At 35.5% G+C, this 19,536-nt stretch overlaps 1 protein-coding gene across 1 annotated transcript in view; it reads right to left on the bottom strand.

The window, feature by feature from the left end:
• The window catches only part of LOC103800629 (glutaminase kidney isoform, mitochondrial), a 52,718-nt gene that overhangs the window by 25,410 nt on the left and 7,772 nt on the right, over nucleotides 1-19,536 (bottom strand). Inside the window, exons 5-10 of the mRNA XM_009073011.1 lie at nucleotides 18,350-18,513; nucleotides 11,586-11,644; nucleotides 4,146-4,178; nucleotides 3,805-3,863; nucleotides 2,437-2,503; nucleotides 1,865-1,915 (exon numbers count right to left, since the gene is read on the bottom strand). Of these exons, the coding sequence (XP_009071259.1) occupies nucleotides 1,865-1,915; nucleotides 2,437-2,503; nucleotides 3,805-3,863; nucleotides 4,146-4,178; nucleotides 11,586-11,644; nucleotides 18,350-18,513 (433 nt within the window). The remainder of the gene's footprint in view (nucleotides 1-1,864; nucleotides 1,916-2,436; nucleotides 2,504-3,804; nucleotides 3,864-4,145; nucleotides 4,179-11,585; nucleotides 11,645-18,349; nucleotides 18,514-19,536) is intronic.

Below are 19,536 nucleotides of genomic sequence, written 5' to 3' on the forward strand. Positions count from 1 at the left end.
ATATATGTTTTTTTATATAGTAATGATACAACCACACAATAGTTTCTCCCAGGATCCCTGCTTCAGTACAGACTATACATACTTTGGTGACACATCAGGAAATGTGATATGATGCCATCACCTGATGCTGCCTCATTTCTGCAGAAACCAAAAGATAAGTTGGTTTCAAACTGAAGCTGAAATGCTGCTCTAAAAAAGTAAACAGACTTGTGCTTGTATTCTTGCTTTTGCCAAACAGTCATTACATGATACTTCATGAAGTTACCTAAGCCACGTTTGCATGAGTAGTTACTACCTGGAATTCTTATTTTCCGGGTGCCAAACTCAATACATCCTAGTCCAATCAACTGGAGTTGCAAATCAAGAGATTGTCAGAGACGCATCTAAAATGGCAACTGTGTTTTAAACATATGAAGTATTACACAATATCACCTACTTTGAAAAAAAAAAATTGTTTCTAGGTTCTCAGTTTAAGCACCTGCATTTTGTACCTCTAAAGTGAGAATAATCCATCCTCACTTTACAGAGACAACAGGCAAATAAGTTTATTCCTGTTCAGAAAATTCCCAGTTATACAAGGGAGGAAGGAGCATTACAGAAAACCAAAAGAAAAGAAATAACTAGACTTTTAAGTGTTGGAAAGTAAGCATTGTACCATAACAAGAAAACAGAAACACTGCTTGTGTGTGAGCTACCCTTTTCCTGAGCATGGAGTGAAGAGGGGACTTGTCAAAGGAAAAAAAACCAAACCAAATGACACACAGTCATGAAATTAGAGATCAGAATGCACAAAAATGAGGCCAAATTAAAACCCATCAGAAAGGGGAGCTTTAGCATTTCTTAAGAGCTTTCACTCAGAAGTATATTAGGACTTGAGGCAGTGGGATAGGAAGCATTAAAAAAGCATGTTTAAACAGCAAATTCCAATAAATTAGCAGCTCGTTCTGTCACAATGGAAGATCAGAATAGACTATTAGCTTGTACCTAGTGTCTCCCTCAACAACAGCTAATCACACATACCTTGCTTCATAAACAATCATCCCATCTAAAAGGTAAGAGCAGGTGCATTCCAATACAAAATAGTCAGGTAAAACTTGCCTTTTGAAAATATTGGTTTATAATTTGCCTAAGAGCAAGTCTCCTGAGTCAAAAACAGATTCACTTTGAGAAATGAACTCTGCATTGGTATTTTTTTAAACATTCCCAGGCAAACTGAATCAGTAATACAACTTGAACTGCCTCTTGAGAGCTCCATGCGGCAGAGCTGAGTTTTAACATTACGAAGCCCTTACTGAGGAAATACCTCACCCTTGCCAAGTTCTCATTTTGTGACAATTGCAAATAACTTGCTGAAAGTGAAGATGACAAAAAAAATGGGGGAGGGGAGAATATATGACTAGATTCTTTGTTTTATTCATAGGCACTGAGCTAAACAAACAGGATATATTCATATCACTTCACCTGTAACATTACCCCTGAGCTTACAACAGAACATGCACCTACTAATTTGGTTACACAGAGTTTAAAGTACTGCACAGTACAATACAAAGCAGCAACCCAAAGAAGCAGAAATGTTTTGTCACACTCACTGAAGTAACACAAGACATTCTAAGCTTCTACCTACTAGTGTTTTAAAGTCTATTGGTAGTTTGCATTAGCAATAAAGACACCCAAGTACATCACCTAAACAAAAACAAATCTGCATACATCAAATGTACATCATCATTCATTTCCAGAGTTTAACAGAGGCTGACAAGTTTAACTGTATATCATTAAAACCTTCACATCTAGGTACAAAACAGCTTCTATTGCTTATAATAGCAATTCTAAGTCCATAGTGAACCTCAATTCTAAAGTCAGTTACCTGAAAATAGAAGTCTAGTATAGCAACCATATCCGTGCCTTCAGGAAAGCACTGAGGAAGGAAAATGAAAGAGTCTTTAGGTAAAAATATTATACATTTTAAAATATCACTTTCAGAAAGACAAATTCAGCTATATTTTTGTCAGCACTAGGCATCATTAAAATAAATAGTTACATGTAACAAGTAGACATGTTAAATCAGGTTTAAAAATAACACAGCAGTGGCTGACAGTGAGGTAGGTATTAGGCTAGGTATTAAAATATTTTTCAGTACAGTACAACATCTCTTTACCCACAAACTGAAAAATGCATCTGGGATTTTTATAAAGTCATCTGTACAGCACAAATTATACATTTTATGACAAAAATTATCACGGCTATGATACAGAAAAAAGTTTAGAGGTGTTCTATTAGAATGGCTAAATATAAGTTTCTAAATGACAGCATTTTGATTAACAGTGTAAAACATACATTAATTTGTTCTATAATGTACATCAAATAAATTAAATATCTTCACAGACTATGAAGAAACCCCACCACACAGTCTTCAAAATACACAAAAAAAAGCTCAACCTTTTTTTCTTTCAAATAATAGCCAATTGCAAAGTTTCTATCTCCACTCTCCCTTTCAGACTGGAACCTAAAAGTAAAAGAAAGAAAAGACAAGGCAACATGTCAAACTTTTCAAAAAACCTGCATGAACTTGAGTAATGTAATTCCATAAAACTTCATGTAAAGGACACATCACTTCCGAACAAAAACATTTTACTAAGGGGACAGAATTTGCCATAGCAGCTCATCCCAGTTCACCCACTTGAGTGAATTAGCCTTGACATTCAAATACACACACAATTACCTACACATACACAAACTGACCTGAAGGTAAAGCAATGAAGAGCAAGATCCTGCTCTTGGAAGCAATAAAACTTCATGTAAAGGACACATCACTTCCGAACAAAAACATTTTACTAAGGGGACAGAATTTGCCATAGCAGCTCATCCCAGTTCACCCACTTGAGTGAATTAGCCTTGACATTCAAATACACACACAATTACCTACACATACACAAACTGACCTGAAGGTAAAGCAATGAAGAGCAAGATCCTGCTCTTGGAAGCATTCCTAAATAGGCCACAGTGGAATGAAACATCCCACACCACGCTGCACTGAAAGGGTCATTCCCTGACAACACTGACTAAACCAGCAGGATCTGAGGATCTAGCAGCAGCTCAGATAACAACCAGCCTGATGGCTGCACTCTTGATCGGGATGATTATGGTAAGGATGAAACCTAACAGAGGAACATGTACACTATAAGGGTAAGTAATTCTCTCCTGTCTGGCTCCTTCCATGGTACACACCTTTTACAGTAACCAAGCTCAGGAAAAACAGTAGTTACCTCATTCTTCCACCTGGAAGCAACTCCACTACATGGAATCTTTATGATATTCCTCATGCTGCCTCAAAAAGCTCTCAAGATTTTTGGAATGCTATGCGTTGAGCTAATGAGGGAGACTGCTTCAGAAAATAATTTAAGTATGCAAAATAAATAATCAGAGTAAGTCCTGGTTGTATGAAGTATGCTTTCTGAACATTTGATATGCAACCATCAACATGCAGAGCTTAATTTTCCATGTAAATGCCAGGAAGAGAAGAGTTGCACTTACAGCTCTCACTGCCATAGCCCCAACAGAGCACTAGGACAGAATAATGACATTCACAGAGGTAACTAACACTTCTAGGTGAGGTTTAGCCACACTGATGTCAGGGACATACACAACCTGAGTTCTTGTAAATTTTAAGCCAAATACACCCTCCAATATTAGGGAGGAAATGCTGGTTTCAATGTAAATAACTGAAGTTTGCCATAAGCTCAACAGACCAGTTATCAGCTGAAGCACTTCCCACCTAACTTCAATGAATAAGTAAAAACCACTTACGTAGCATTACTGAATCCAACATACTCATTACCAGCCATTTTATTCATGAACTGCATCACCTGTTAGAGACAAAGAGGGGGGGGAAAGCATGCTAACATTTTCACACATTAAAAAAAAGTTATCAATTTTCAACCCAGCCTTACCCTAAATCTTGTAAAACAATTTTAGAAATGCAATCGAAACCACTAAATGCTTAAATGACCAAGTACAGCTACAAAAGACAAAACATTACTACAATTCCACTTGCAATTCCCTTGCCACCTTGACATGTTTAACAATGAAATTAATTAAAAGGAATATATATTGTATAGTTATATAAAATAATTAGAACATTAACTTACATAGTCAAATTTTTCTGCATTATTTGCTCCTTGCTGCAAGAAAAGAAAAAATAATTTACAAAAATTGTTAAGAGAAGAAATAATTTAGTTCACTTAACAGTATTAGGGGTTTAATGCATATAACTAAGGTATGAGGCTAATTTAGAATAAGGTACTACAATCATTTCATACATTAATGAAAAAATTAAAGTGTTAGATAAGTCTTTAATTATCATTTAAATAATCCTATAAGAGTCTTATCAAACACCTGTTTGTTGGAAATTAATTTAAACTGAAAAAAGGTATGCTTTATTTTAAGTGCTCTCTATCCAAGTTTACATGCTTAGCATAAGTAAAAGCAGTAGCTAAAGCAAAAAAAGTACAAAAGTAATTACAATCAGGATAATTACAGTAAAAACACTAACTTTTTATAGATAGTAACCCAAAGGTATTCTCCTATTACCAACAGAGCTGAGCATACGGAGGGGTTCAGGCTACTGAATATTTCCATGGCTAGTGCCCATACTAAGAATTTAGATTAAAGACTTAAAATAAAGTGTTACCCCTTACTAAGAAAATAATTGCATTTAAAGAAAAAAAATCTGATTTGGTTAATATCTGATTAATGTTCTACCTATTAAAAATTATGTTAAACAGTTAAAAAAATAGAATTTCACATCACTGTGCTAACCATGTACAGGAAAATCTAAATTCAACTTAATAATGATGCTAGAGAAACTTAATTCTGAGGGTTGGGTTGGTTTTTCAGGGAGGATGAGGGGTGTTACTTTGGGGCTATTTCCCCCCCTGTTTAAAAGCATTCTCAAATTTTGTAGCTGCCAGTTAAAGATGCATACATTTTTTAGAGGTCTCTGATGGGTGACCTTTCACAAATTTCCCATAGCAAGAGATGGAAAGAGGAGTGGGAGGTAAAAATTAGCACACGGTCTAAGGGGAGTTCTTAATTGTTTTTAAGTAGCCAAGTAGAATTTTGAGGAAGTTTAAAAACCAATGGCATCACATACACAAAAGTGGAAACAAGGTATCTGGAGAAGATGCTCTAATACATAATTTTAGTGCTCAAGATACTCTCTTTAGAATAACAAAACTTTGCAAATCTCAAACAATTCAAGACACTACTTGCACGGTGCTTAGTGTGGAGATGGGGAAGGAAGTGGAAAAAATGGAAGCTTTGTATCAACCAGTATTTTACTTAATGAAATGCATAAAGCCAGTCTCATTTCCCACTCTGCATGTGTATTAGGGTGTTGCAGATAATCTTTGCAGCCCATGCATCAGCTCATCTACCAGAGGATGTGCAGTCACACACGTACATCACTAGTGGAAGGAACACCACGCTGCTTCGTCAAAATTAGGCGCCAGTGGTTACCTTATGCTTAAAGGCAAATAACCTTATTCTTAAAGGGAATAATCTCTAGCTAATCGGCAATAAAATTTAAAAAAAATTCATGATACATTTTATCAAAATGTTCCTGTATAATATACCAGAACACAAGTCTTAAAAATTTAACTCCAAATCTGTTCAATGAAAAATAATTAAAAGAAGAAATTACCAACTTCATTGAACTGTTGCAGTTGTCAAAATATTCCATAGATCCTAATGCTGTAAAATATGTAACAACATTTAAACCACAAAAACCTTTTCAACCTTTCAAATGCACAATGAACATCTTTTTTCTGGGAAAGTGGGTCAGCATTAGTTATGGGATGCTGCATTGATAATTGTATGGTTAGACATGTATAATAAATTGAAACAAGTTCTTTTGTTAAAAAAAAGAAAGAGGGAGAAAGGTATCATGCTTTCTGCAAAAATATAAATACATAATACTTCACTTCTTTGTTTTGCCCAGTAGAAAAAAATTCCGTTCAACAAAAACCTGGCTTTACCAGCAGCACATAAAATTGATGGGCAAAAGACTCAATGCAAACTTTCCATATCAACTTATTACAAAAAAGTTCACAACTAAACTTGTATGTTGCACTCAGATGATGCATTTTTAGTCCTTGATGTTCCACACACTTGTAATAGGTCTTGTCTATCAAACACAAAAGCATTATTACTGACATCAGACTGCTCATAGACCTAAACTATTTGCCTGAGTAAGCACACAATCAAGAACAACATGGATTTACAACAACATGTCACTGGAAGATCAAGAACTCGGTATGGATTTACAACAACATGTCACTGGAATAGAAAAGTCTGCTTCCATACACATGAGGACTAAAAAACCCAACATATTAGCTTCCCTCTTCCAGCAGCTGACAGACATGCTGCTCCTCCTAAAAAGCTGAAGAGACACAGTGGCAACACATCTATGATTAGAATTCCATTGCAAATATAAAATCCTAACATTCAGAATACTGAGCAGCTTTTCCTTCACAACCAATGTAAGAGACAAGAAAACTTCTGTTCTTCCCCAAGTGCTTCTTATTTTTAGCTTGACTTTGTAAAGCTATGAGGTTGGTGGCACTGTGGCAATATTCCTTAAACAGCATTTTTAAAGTTCAGATGCAATTCATCTGTCTAGAACATCAAAAAGAACATTCCATGCACTAACTCCACGAACACTTAGTACATTTATTGGAACATATGTTCATATACACACTCACTCATACATGCTTGTGTGTATATATGTATGAAAAAAACACTTCTAAATGAAAACGAAATTTAATTCAGAATGTCAAGACTGAAACAGTTGTATAGGCAGAAAATTCAAATGTGCAGAAGACAGCTCAGTACAATTTTGTAAACACTTTAAACCCCAATGGACACTATAGCTGTCAATCATAAATTTGAATTTTTTGACTGTGTCAGGTTTAAGTGATCTTCCCTTTTTTTTAATGCAAGTCTATTATTCGTATTTCTAGTAGAAAAATACAAGCAGTTGCAAAGGCTGCGTGACCACATAGGAAGGAGACCCATGGCCCAGAGCTTGCAACAACAAAATTAGGCAATATTAATTAGAAAAGTAGTTACTTTTCATAGGTCAACATACAGTTTATGTGATTAGACCACATACGCTCACACCATGTGTCTCTTGTTAATTGTTGAATTTTGAATCTAAACAAAGCTAATAACAACAACTGAATCATAAGAATGTTATCCCCTATTAATAAGTTATTTAAAAATTAATTTCTGCAATCTTTAAAACCAAATTTATAATCTAACACTATCCTGTGATGAAAATATCCATAAACAAAAAAATCATATTACTATGTTGATGTGCAAGAAAACTTTCTTTTGCATTTGGGCATTTTTCATTAAACTAGCTACTAATATCTTTATTTTAGCTCTCTCTACTTACGAATTTTCAGATTTTGTGTGTTAATCTGGACCTATGAGCACTGGTGTCTTGACTGTTTAGTGCACCATATTCAGCTCAAATTCCTGAGAGTACACTGCCATAGACAATGTTTGGCCCACTAAGACCAATACTATTTCTATTTCAAATGCATGTAAGATTTTTTCTGTTTAAGCACATATGTGACCAGTGAACACATGTCATTTCACAGAATCTCTACCACAGATTCTATGTCAAGGGACATCCAGTACATCTAAGCTCTAATAAAAAGCAAGTGCAGAATAACATGGACATATGTTCTAGCCAATATTAGTTACTACAAGAAAATTAATAACCCAGAAAGAGAGCATATGTCACCAGACTAAAGACAAGTATCAGGCAGAGAAGATCACAACACCAACACATATTTTCATGTGGTATGTATGCACATTCACACATCAGTCTACCAGGAAGGAGAACTGCAGTGACAGCCAGAGCAATTAAGCCAAATCACTACTACGTATTGTACCTATATTGTCAAATAAACCAAATCAACTAAGCATTTTCCTCCTGCTCAAGTATTAGACTGTAACTGCATAGGTTTCCTTAAACAGCTGAATCCTGACAGCAAACAGACCCTTGGCACAGATAGACAGCTTTTTTCTACCCCTCTGCCTCATTTATTTTATGACTTATCAGCATATTTACAGAGTTCTTAAGTATATCACATACACCTCTTAAATTCTGTCCAAAAATAAAAAGCTTTCACTGAATTAGGTTTTTTTCAGGGTCAGCAAGATCAGCATTTTCACTTTCTCATACACCACATTTTTTGCAAGGACTATGAATATTGCTATCCTGCCCCCAACACATCTTAATGCTTCCCAGGTTAATTCCAGAGCACAGAACCTTCCCTGAGCATTCAAGTTGAACACTGTCAGGTCCTGCACACAGCTGTCAGCACTTAGAGGATTTACAGATGCTGTATTTGCCCAAATGTTTGCTGCTAGATTAGCAAAAACTTTATCTACAGATGGAATGTTAAAGCATACAATAAAAATGACTTTAGATTAATCCCTTGTCCTCTGGTGATTCCTTCCACAGCCATCTGCCTTCTTCTATGTATTTCACTCTGAACCCTTCCTCTTCATCTCACCTGCCCCCCCTAATGTGACAGTCAGTAAAGGTAACATGGACTGACAACCACTGATACTCCTGGAGTTGACAAGCTTTGAGAACTGAGTTTAAGGTTTATGAAAAAACAACAAATCAAAGCAGTAAAATCCATTCATATTGCAGGCAATAAAGACTTTTCCCAGTCAATGTGATGGACAGAAAGCTGCACTGAATCTGTACTAATCAGCTGAATCATCTTCTGTCAGGCACCTGTATTTCCTGGGAGACATGGAAAAATGTACTGTTTTATCTAATATCACTTTTCCAAACACTCCTGTAATTTCCACTACAATTTTCTTCTGATAACAATTATTTGATAATGGTTATAACCATGTAATTATGCAACCAGTAATAAAGGCAAATGGCTGGACAATTATCAACAAGGGAAAAAGTCCTTAGGGGTTTTTTTTAAATTTTATTTCATTAAAAGTGACTCACAGGATGTTCTTATTTTTATTGCAGATATATATGCTTTAAACTGCTGGAACACTCTGTGGAGTGTAATGCAAGTACAGTTAAAACAGAGCCAAGAGTTAAGGCACCAAAATCTAATCACTTCATAGTCCCAAACATGTGACAGTAGGAGAATAATTTAAGCTGGCAGAAGTATGATATAGTCACACCTAAGTGACTGAAACAAATGTACAACTTAGCATGCACATACCCTTAATTATTTATTATTATGAATAGCAATATACCAAATAGTTTAGATCCATATACCAAATTCTTACAGCAGTCAGAACCAGGTATGTGATGCTAAAAGCCCTTTTCCCCCCCCCCCTATTCTGACAGAGAGATTACTCCAAGCATCATCTTTTATCCACAAGTAATCATAACCTGTGCCAGACTCTAAGGACAGCTGTGTGCAAGATCATGTATACTAACAGCTGCTAAATTCAGTACAACGTTGGTGAATTTTGAGACTTTTTGGATCAATTTCTCAGAAAGAGATAAAATAAGAAATCACAAAGCAAGTAAAATCATTCTTAACCATGAAATAGTTATCAACACACTATTATTAGATAAATGTGTCATACATGGTGAATTCAACTATGTTTACTCTCTTTAATTTTCCTGGACTCTAAGAGCCACACAGAGTCTTCAAGACATGTAACACCTTAAATAAAGAGAATGAATGCAGAGGAACTGAGGGCAAAACATGAGTTAATGAAACCACCTTTTTCAGAAAAAAGTAAGTTTGCTATTAGATCAAATATAAACGTCAATTAGTTAAACCACTGGTTAGCAGGAATACTGGTAAGTTGCAGATTGTAAAGTTTCTTCACAAAAAATACAGCTATTAAGTAATTTTGCACGTGACCCTCTATGTAATTTTCTTCAGAATATGTTTAGCTTGGTTAGTTATTCGTATGATAAATGGTATCTTAGTGAAAGCAGTACATAAAATCTACATTTTAATCACACTAAGAACAAATAATGGAGTGTGATAAGGAAGATATGTGTCCACTAGACGTGCAGTGACCACATGCAAAAACGTTAGTGCAATGCAATACTCTAAAGAACATTATAGAAAGAAAGAAAGAAAAATTAAAACAGCAAAACCAATCCCCCAACCTTCTAACAAATATCACAGTTGCATGCAGTAAACAAATCCATGTTATCTATTCAGAAGTACACCATTTATCAAGGACTAAGTGCCTTCTGCAAGAGGCACATGCTTGTGTTTTGCCTTATGATCAGTAGGGCATGTTGTAGTAGGACTAACATTTTGACATTTCAGACAAATGTGTTAAGTCAGATTTTAAAATTCACTATTGTCCAAGTGAATTTCAATGCTCAACCTTAAAAAATATTAAATGTGAATAAATTTACCTGTCATACTTAAGGCCATTTTCTTTCACCTACAGCTATTAAAGATAAATGTCTTTAAGCAGAAGTTCTTACACCTTCTTTAAATATAAAATAACAGAAAATCATGATCTAGGTAACTTTAAAATCAACAATTTGGAAATAGGAGGTAGGAAACACACTGTAGCTAACAGACTTCGATATGCAACCAAGAAAATAGGCAGTAAACAAGATTTTTAGACCTCTGAACAGTATTAAGTTTTCCACTTAAAAACTCCAGGGACTGACATATTCCCCAAAACTCTATTCGGGTACCCTTAGAGAAATATTTTTGTACCTGTGGCTACCAAAAAAAAGGCAGAAAATACAAGTAAAGTATCTGGCAAACATTAGCATTACATGGAGTTTGTATCATTAATAACTTCAAGAAATATATACAACTGTTCTATGGAAAATAAAACACAGTTTTCCCAAAGACTAAAGATCATGGACTAAAGCTAAAGATGTTAAGTCATTATTCAGCCATGGTCTACTCAGAAAAATATGAGTAACTGTTTCCAAACACACTTATTTAAGAAAGCTCATTTAACATCCCAACAGAAACAACGTAACAGAGAAGCTAAACATAATTTAGTTGTACAGTATGTTAATAGCACACAAATTCAATATTAAGACTGAGGTTTGGATATAGCAGCATTGCTCCTGTACACACTACAGTATCTCCCATTTCTTCAGCACAGCAAGAATTACTCTTGTAACTTTATGCTATACAAAAGCATTAGACATTCACAAACATATTTCTGAGTGCTACATATTCCTGAGGAATATACTTCCTCAGCATTTAACAAGTATGAGGCAATGCTCAAGAGAATATCAAGTGTTGTGCAGCTAAAGAAGGAAAGAAAATTAATACCACTAAGGAAAAATAATATTTCAGTGGCACCATTACTGTTTAAAAACTGCTATAGTAAACTCTGCAATTGTTTGGAAGGGTTACTGCGTCTGAGCTATCAGAGCTTGGCTACCTGCCACTGACCAAACTGCCATCAGATACTGAAGACAAAAAAAAAAAAAAAAAAAAAAAAATCAAAAATTGTTCACAACATGTATAAAACACTTTTTCTACATTCTGTTAAAATACTCCAAGAGAAACTAAAAATTAACTTTTTACCTTGATTAAAGATGTGATCACAATTGCTCCAGCATTCACCATAGGGTTATGAGGCCTGTCTGTGAAAAAAAGTTTCCAGTTACAAATATATTCCAAGACACATTTGTCATACAGTCAAGTGCTTAAAGGAAAAATTATTCTATATGCATGTATGACATAAAGCTATTATTACAGAATAGCCATTATATAATTCTAAAGTTTTAAAAAATACTGTAATCCAACACTATGCACTTTTTGTAATTCAGAGCAAAGTATTTTAGAGCTTAGAACACACTCAGCCTTATCTCTAGCGGAGAGAATGAGCCTTTTTTACGTAAATACGTCCAGTATTTAATAGTCCAGTAAATTCAGTTTGGCATCACTTCTTTCCTTGAAAATTATGAATCCTCAGTGGTGCAAGAATTGATCAATGCAACACTTGCAAGTGGAATAACCCCTATAGGGCTTTGCAATTTTTCCCACAAGTTACCACATCTCAATGATTTTAAAAGTGTCTAACAGGTCCTTTAAAAAACAAAAAAAGAAGGGGCACAAAATCCCGTTCCTGAATTTGCTTATTGCTGTAAATGAATACAAAATCCTGATTCTTTCTTAAGAATCAGAGGTTTCTGCTAGCAGATTCTGAAATGCAGATTCTAGAATTTACCTTGATTCATAGCTGATTTGCATACACCTGCTACATTCAAGTTTTCCTTTTTATCACTGATCTCTATATTAACAGTACTTTTGCATTCCCAACTCATTCTGGCTGCTCATGTGAATAAATCACCTTTTTAATCTTCTTTTTCCAGAACAGCTTTCCTTCTTAGATTTCTTACTTTTCCCGAATTCATCATCTACCTCTTACAGTTACCTTTTTCTTAATTAACTAACATTTTTGCTATGCCTTTTACCTAAGACATTGGCTTTTGAGGGTTCTGATGTCTGAAAACCTCAACCAATTCCCACTACATTAATATCATGACAAGTTTGAATTCTTTTTTTGCTGTTAATTTTCCTCCAAATTTGGCTAATTTAAAAACCACACAAAAAGTGTCCAATATTTTTACCTATGATATACAGGCATGTACACTAAAAGGAACTTGAGATGACTGGATTTTTTGTAGATTAGTCTGAAATACACAGCACACACACACTTTCCTATGAAAATTCCACTGGTCATGGTCAATGGCACTTAGCCATCTATGACTATCAGATAATCTTCAAAAACTAATCACCAAATTCCTTTCAGTATTTTTCAGAAAGTCAATATTAAAAGGAACTTCTAAATAAACCAAGTTATTCTGTTAGTGGAAAAATAAGACCTTCTGTCCAAAACAGTGAAGCTCTCCTAAAATACAAACTTACTGTCTAGATACTATTTTTAAAGTTGTTAGTGCCATTTCTTATCTCCCAGAAACAGACTCATTAATTGTTCTGATTTCACTTGATTGTACTTAAGATCCACCTATATCAAACATCCTGTTGTGCTCTACTAATGCAAACAACCAGGGCCAAATATATCTGACTTTCGATTAAAACCAGATTCTGAGTGAGGAAAAATGTAGCACTTCCATAGCTCCTTAGGGACCAAAAACCAGAACACTACCAGAAGATATTACGAGTCAAATGACCAATCACAGTACCACAGACTGCTGGTCTGAAGGGACATCTGAGGTCATCTCCTCCACCCTCCCACTCAACGCAAGGCTATTGCGAAGGCTACACCAGGTCAGTCATACCTTTATCTCAGTCTTGAAAACCTCCAACTGTGGCAAATCCTCTACCTCTCCAACAATCCTGTTCATCCTAGAGGACAAGTTTATGCTCACATCCAATCTGCATCTCCCAAGCCTCAGTCTGGGGCCACTGGCCCTTGTTATTTCATCTGCCACCAACAAGAAGAGTTACAGAACTCATCTTTGCAACTGCTCTTCAAGAGTTTTAAGAAGCTTCCAGGGGAGCCCCTAAGCTCCCCTTCCAACTGCTTCTGTGTGCTTCCAATGTGCTCTGGACAGCACAGGACTCTGGCATCACTCCACTGGCCTCACCAGTTTCTCAGTGTTCTCCTTGAACAGGGGATCCCAACTCTGGACACACAGACACAACACTGGTCTCACACACGATCAGAACACACTGTCACCTTCACTTCTTGCTCTAGCTATGTTTCTCTTTTTTCCAGTCCATAAACACACTATCATACACAGCTCATCCTAAAAGTATTTTTAGAAATATTTTGCTCCTGATTTTTCTGCACATCTCTATAGTTTCAATCTTCCACACTGTGTAAAAAAAAAAAATCAAAACCAAAACAAACAACCAAAATCCACATCACATGTATATTTGAATAAATATTTGGCATTTAGCAACTCAAAAGCTTATCAATGCTATATGTCCACACTGACAATACACTCTCAGAAATTTCTACTGCATCTCATTTCTTTGAGGATGTCACCACTTACCTTCAATGCCACAAGGCATGCTTGGTTACATTCTCCTCTACTCTGAAGATTCCTGTCTTTGACTGCTTAATGTATCTGGCTAAATGTACTTGTTCTGGCCACTTGACAATTAACATCTCCCACACATGAAGAAGGGCAAGAACCTTTTGATAAAAAAACCCCCATGGACGTTTCCGAACCTGCTTGCGAAACAAAGCTGAGTGTTGTTCCCCTCTTGATGAGTCAACGAAAACATCATTGTGGGAGCCTTAACAGCTAAGAGGAGGTCCAGTAGTCTGGCACACCACACTCTAACAAAAGCTGTCCTTCAAGAGTCTTTCCTACTGCTGCCCAACACCAGCATAGCACAGAGCTGTGTAGGACACCTTCCACTGACCCACTGCTGCCTCTTCTAAGCAGAATAAACCCTGTCAGAGTCTCCAGGTCCCAGGAAAGCAGTTTTCACTATTATCTGCACAGCATCAGATAATATGAGCCAAATACTTTCCATACATGGATTTCTGTAATTGACAGAAAACCTCCTGTCTTGCCAAAACAGCTGCAGGCTTCCTAGAGAGGTGGTCGATGCCCCAAGCCTGTCAGTGTTTAAGAGGCACTTGGACAATACCCTTAATAGAAGACTGTGGTAGGTGCCTTCCAACTGAAATACTCTATTCCACAATGAAGAACCTTTCCACCGACTAAAGATATACTGGCCTTTTTAAGGTCAAGGATGCCTAAATAAAATCTGACAATCTGAAAGATTCCTGGTAATTTCAAAGAAGAGATGTCTTCCACTCCCATCAACAACACTTCAATTCCCAGCTCATTTTTCACCTCTTAGGGATGTATAGGTTCTGACACTACATTAGTTTTTAAGCAAAGTCATACACAGATCTATTTTTAAAGCTGCAGCCACTACTGATTTGCCTGATAGTGGGTGCCATCAGCAAGGGGATTACAACAAAGCATGAAGACTGATACTATAACTGCAAGTTTGCCAAAGAGGTAAACAAATTCATCCCTTAATCTTTAGAAAGCTGCAGAACTAACTGACACATACTAAAATCAAACACCCACACACACCTTCTCTATATATATATTACTGAATAATAAAGGCAAAGATTTGCTCAGACTGAAAAAATAAATATTTTACACAGCTTCTCTGCAAGTCACTTATATTGCTGTATCATCTCAGTATACCTCAGAGTAAACTCTGTTTTTTATCCTTAATGAAAAGCACAAGTCATAATAACCCTTTGCCTTTTGCTGGGGTGCTCTAATTCAGCCTAGCACTGATTCAACATGCACCTTTGTTTAGGTGCATAAACAATGCACCTAACAACTCCAAATAGTAAATATATTCTTTACCATCACAACACAGTTTTTCCTGTGGGAAGAAAACACTCGTCTAGAACAGACTTTTACATAGAGAACAGCAATATATTTAACAGGCATATCTAAACTCAGTAAAGAATAAAATATAATCTATTTAGTTACCTAGAAAAATCTCTCCACTGGACATCACTACAGAATGGTGAAAAATATGTATTTATTTAATATCTCAAAACTGCCTGACAATTAGCACAATTGCTCTGGCAACCTGCCATGCAATTATGGCATATGCAAAGTAAACTTTTTCCCTAATAAGCTCAAATTACAACTCTTTTCCTCTGCCAGTTCTTCTGACCTTTTTGGTTCATCACTGGCCTTAGGCCTTTGCTGCACGACTGGTTTGCAGACAGCACAGCAAGCAGAGGCTGCCACACACACACCATATGGCATTTTAATACACAGAACAGCTCACTGTGCAAGCTCTTTCAGAAATGACATCAGAATGTGTTTGCCTGATAAAAAAAAACTTGCAGAAAGAATTCCATCTTTGGTTAAGAATATCCTTTAGTCAAATAAACAATTTCCTGTCATTCTCTCATTCAATTACAATACAGCTTTTATTACTGCACCAAGTTGCATAAATGATTATATTACTGGGCTAATTCTATAAATAATACTCAAGAGAATGTATGTGTGGATAAGGGACACTAACTGTTCATATATACAGGTATTGTCAGACATGTTGCATCGTGAACAATACAGGCATGAAAAAAACTGTAAACTGCTTAAGGACCACAAGCAGGAAAATTATTCCTGATAATGCCTGTTTCAGACACATTCTACCTAAAATTTCTGATCTACTTCAATCCACTAGAATAATCTTTTTAAAATGAACATGGGAATTGCTTTACTCTTCCAGAAAACTGAATTTGTTGGGTGAGCCACAGATTCCCTTCGATAAAAGTTTTAAAATTTAATACTGACAAGGTTGCAGAAGCTTCCAAATTTCCACCACACAGCACAGATCTTACTTAAAACGTAGTAGCAATTTTTCATTATAAGTTGGCATATTTAGCTATAATTTACAATTGTCTTATAGTCTTCATTCCTTCCTGCTTCAATCTCAATACTAGTAAACACTGAAATAAGTATAAAAAAAATAGCTTCAGGTGCACATCCAACCAGTTTTCAAAAACCTGTGTATCACTTCACACAATCTTGAGTACAAACATGAAGTTCAACTATATCTGAATGTTTAGAAAGCAAATAGATTAAATACCTACATATTTTTTCAATTTTCAAATCTGTTCTTCAAAGTATCTATATATGATCAAGCTGACAAATACTCTGCATATCTAAACCGCATATCAATTTAAATCAACAAGTGTAATTATTTCTTCCTTCCTCTTCTTTCACTTGCAGAAACTTTATAATTTATTATAAATTGTCCTATTTAACTACCTCCTGTTTTAGTCTTTCACTTAAGGACTGTATAAGAGGCCATTCAAGACAGTTCTAGCACTTTTTTCTCCTGTCTTTCAGCCACAATCACATACTTAAAAATTAAATTTTCTATCCTGTGAATTAGCCTTCTCTATTAATTTCATGCCCATTGGTCAAACTTTCAAATCCAAATCCTGATTTTTCTTATGCTTAACAGTCTTATAAACACTCCTAAATTATAACAGTCATGTAAAAGATCACAACCACCATCTCCCTCTATAGCTCAATTTTAAAAGTAGCAATAAAAAGAACATAATTATTATACTGTCATTCTATTAAAAAGAGAATAAACAGAACACCACCAGATAAATGGGCAATTTTCAGCACCATCAAAACTTCTTTTTATGTATTAAAGCTTTTGCACGATATGAAAGACAAGTCTTCTTCACACTGTTATGACACTGTATGTGTTAAAACTAGGAAAGCAAAAAAGTCAAAGCTTGACAAAATGCTTAATTCCCTCTTGGTAATATCTAGACATGTTGGTACTTCATCACCATTTACTAACACAATAAAAAATAATTGCCAAGATACATTTGATTTTTAAGTATGTAAATCTGATTTTAAGGGATAAACATATATACAAAAATTTGTATACATGTATTAACATTTTAAATAGAATTATGTATCAATACATTAATATAGATATTTAAGACAGAATTCACTACAGTCCTTGACAAAAATATCATCCAAACCCTATGCTGTTAGTTAAATATTAATTGCAATACCATGGCAACAGAAACGTTGTCTGTTCTCTTACTGAGACAGATCCGCTAGAAGAAACATTTGTTTCAGAGACAACATCCAGTATTTCCTCTAAGGCTACATGAGTCATCCTTCTCAGTTTTTTGCCATAATTTGTTTTAAAATAGCACTTTCATGCTTGAGAATTAATATAATATGAACAAGAAATAATCTAGATATGTACTGTATGAGAAATCCTTGCTAAAACACCCCTGCCACAGGAAAACAAATAAAATAAAAAACATTGTTTTGAACCAGTAGCTGAATTCTGCTTAGAATAATCTGTGGGAAGATGTGTTCAACTTCGCCTTCTGGAAACTAGTCAGTGCTGCCCTTTGGCAGCAGCACCTGCTTCTCAGAAGGCTGAGAAGTGATATACATCTTTCTAAAAACCAATTTAACACCTTTGATTCTTTTGCCACGTTTTACAGAAGGCATGACTAGGCAACACTTGCTACCAACAATAAATACAAATTTCAAATACCTGCATTATCAAAATTCTTTGGGTTTTCCTACAGCTCCGTAACTAGCAAACAAAAGCAATAAAGCATCTCCTATTAGCATTCCAATTAGGCAAAAGTGACTGACAACAACTGAGTCTACCTTGTTGATGGCAAAATATTTTGGGACACTGTCAAGTAGTAAGACAGTGAAATGGAAAGGCTGAAAAACCCCACAACTGTGTAGGTTGTTCTATAATTTTCTAAAATTAAGTTATTAACTATTATTAAGTACTGCATTATTAAGTATTACATCTCTTACCATCTTCATTCAGGAACAATTTGTTGAATCTTAATCCACTGGGCTCTTTACCGACATATCTGTGCACATACTCTGTGCCAAGATCATTAACAGCAATAGCATATTTCAAAGGCTTCACGCAGGACTGAAGACAAAATGGAACTTTGGTATCTCCAACAGAATGCCTGGAAAAACATAGATGAAGAGGTTTGAAATCTGTTTGTTGGCTGTGGCAAGTGGAGCCTTAAATGCTTCATCTATTCTTCAGCATACTAGGACTGTGAACAGTAACACCCCCAAAAACAAAAGCATATTAATACTCTCATTCTAAAGAACCTAACAAGAAGATTTAAAGGTTTTAGCAACAGCCTCCACCAGCCAAGCATAACAAAGTCAGTTCCTGATGACTACTGCAGATGTAACAAAATAAAAGCAAGTTCAGAAATGGGTTTGTACCAGAGGGGAGAAAAAAAAAAAAAAAAGAAAAAAAATCACCTCAGACCTCTAGTATCACATGCAAACCACATACTCAGCAGGGTAGAGCTGACCCAAATACAGCCATTTATGTCTATATCAACAAAGACATGACACAATTTGGTCTTGGAATTTTAGGACAAAAATCAGATGTATTTACATTCCCTTTCATAACGGCAGAGGTATTTTAGAACAACTATTAAATGCTCTCTTTTGCAAAGTTCACTTTCTGCATCTATGTCAGACTGCATCAAAGAATGACTCATGCAAGTAGCATATGCCACATCTAGAGCAAAAGGCTTGAAGCAATCACTTGTCTGATGGCAAAACCAGAAGTGTATTTGCTTCTTTGCAGAAAACACAAGCAGGTTTCAGAGAAACTCATGAAACCATTTCGCTATTATAAAAGCTAACGTTACACAACTTTAAACATTACAAAAATTAACATTACCAAAACTTTCATTAGTACACGATGCAATAACCAAAACAAAGCAAAATGCCAATATAAAATATTCAAAAGGGAGATTTTTTCCAAGTTGTTTTACTATGAATAGAATATAATTCAGATACTTGAGCAGGGAGAAGAAAAAAAAACCACTTCAGCTCACTTTTGCAGCTGCTGCCCTAGAGATTACAGACCCTATAGCTAATGAGAAACAAACACAGATCGCAACAGATGACATTAAAATGAATTCCAATCCACAGGCACCATAAGCAAGTGTGAGGCTCTCTCA

Source organism: Acanthisitta chloris, unplaced genomic scaffold (assembly GCF_000695815.1).
Source record: "Acanthisitta chloris isolate BGI_N310 unplaced genomic scaffold, ASM69581v1 scaffold7734, whole genome shotgun sequence".
Classification (NCBI taxonomy): domain Eukaryota; kingdom Metazoa; phylum Chordata; class Aves; order Passeriformes; family Acanthisittidae; genus Acanthisitta; species Acanthisitta chloris.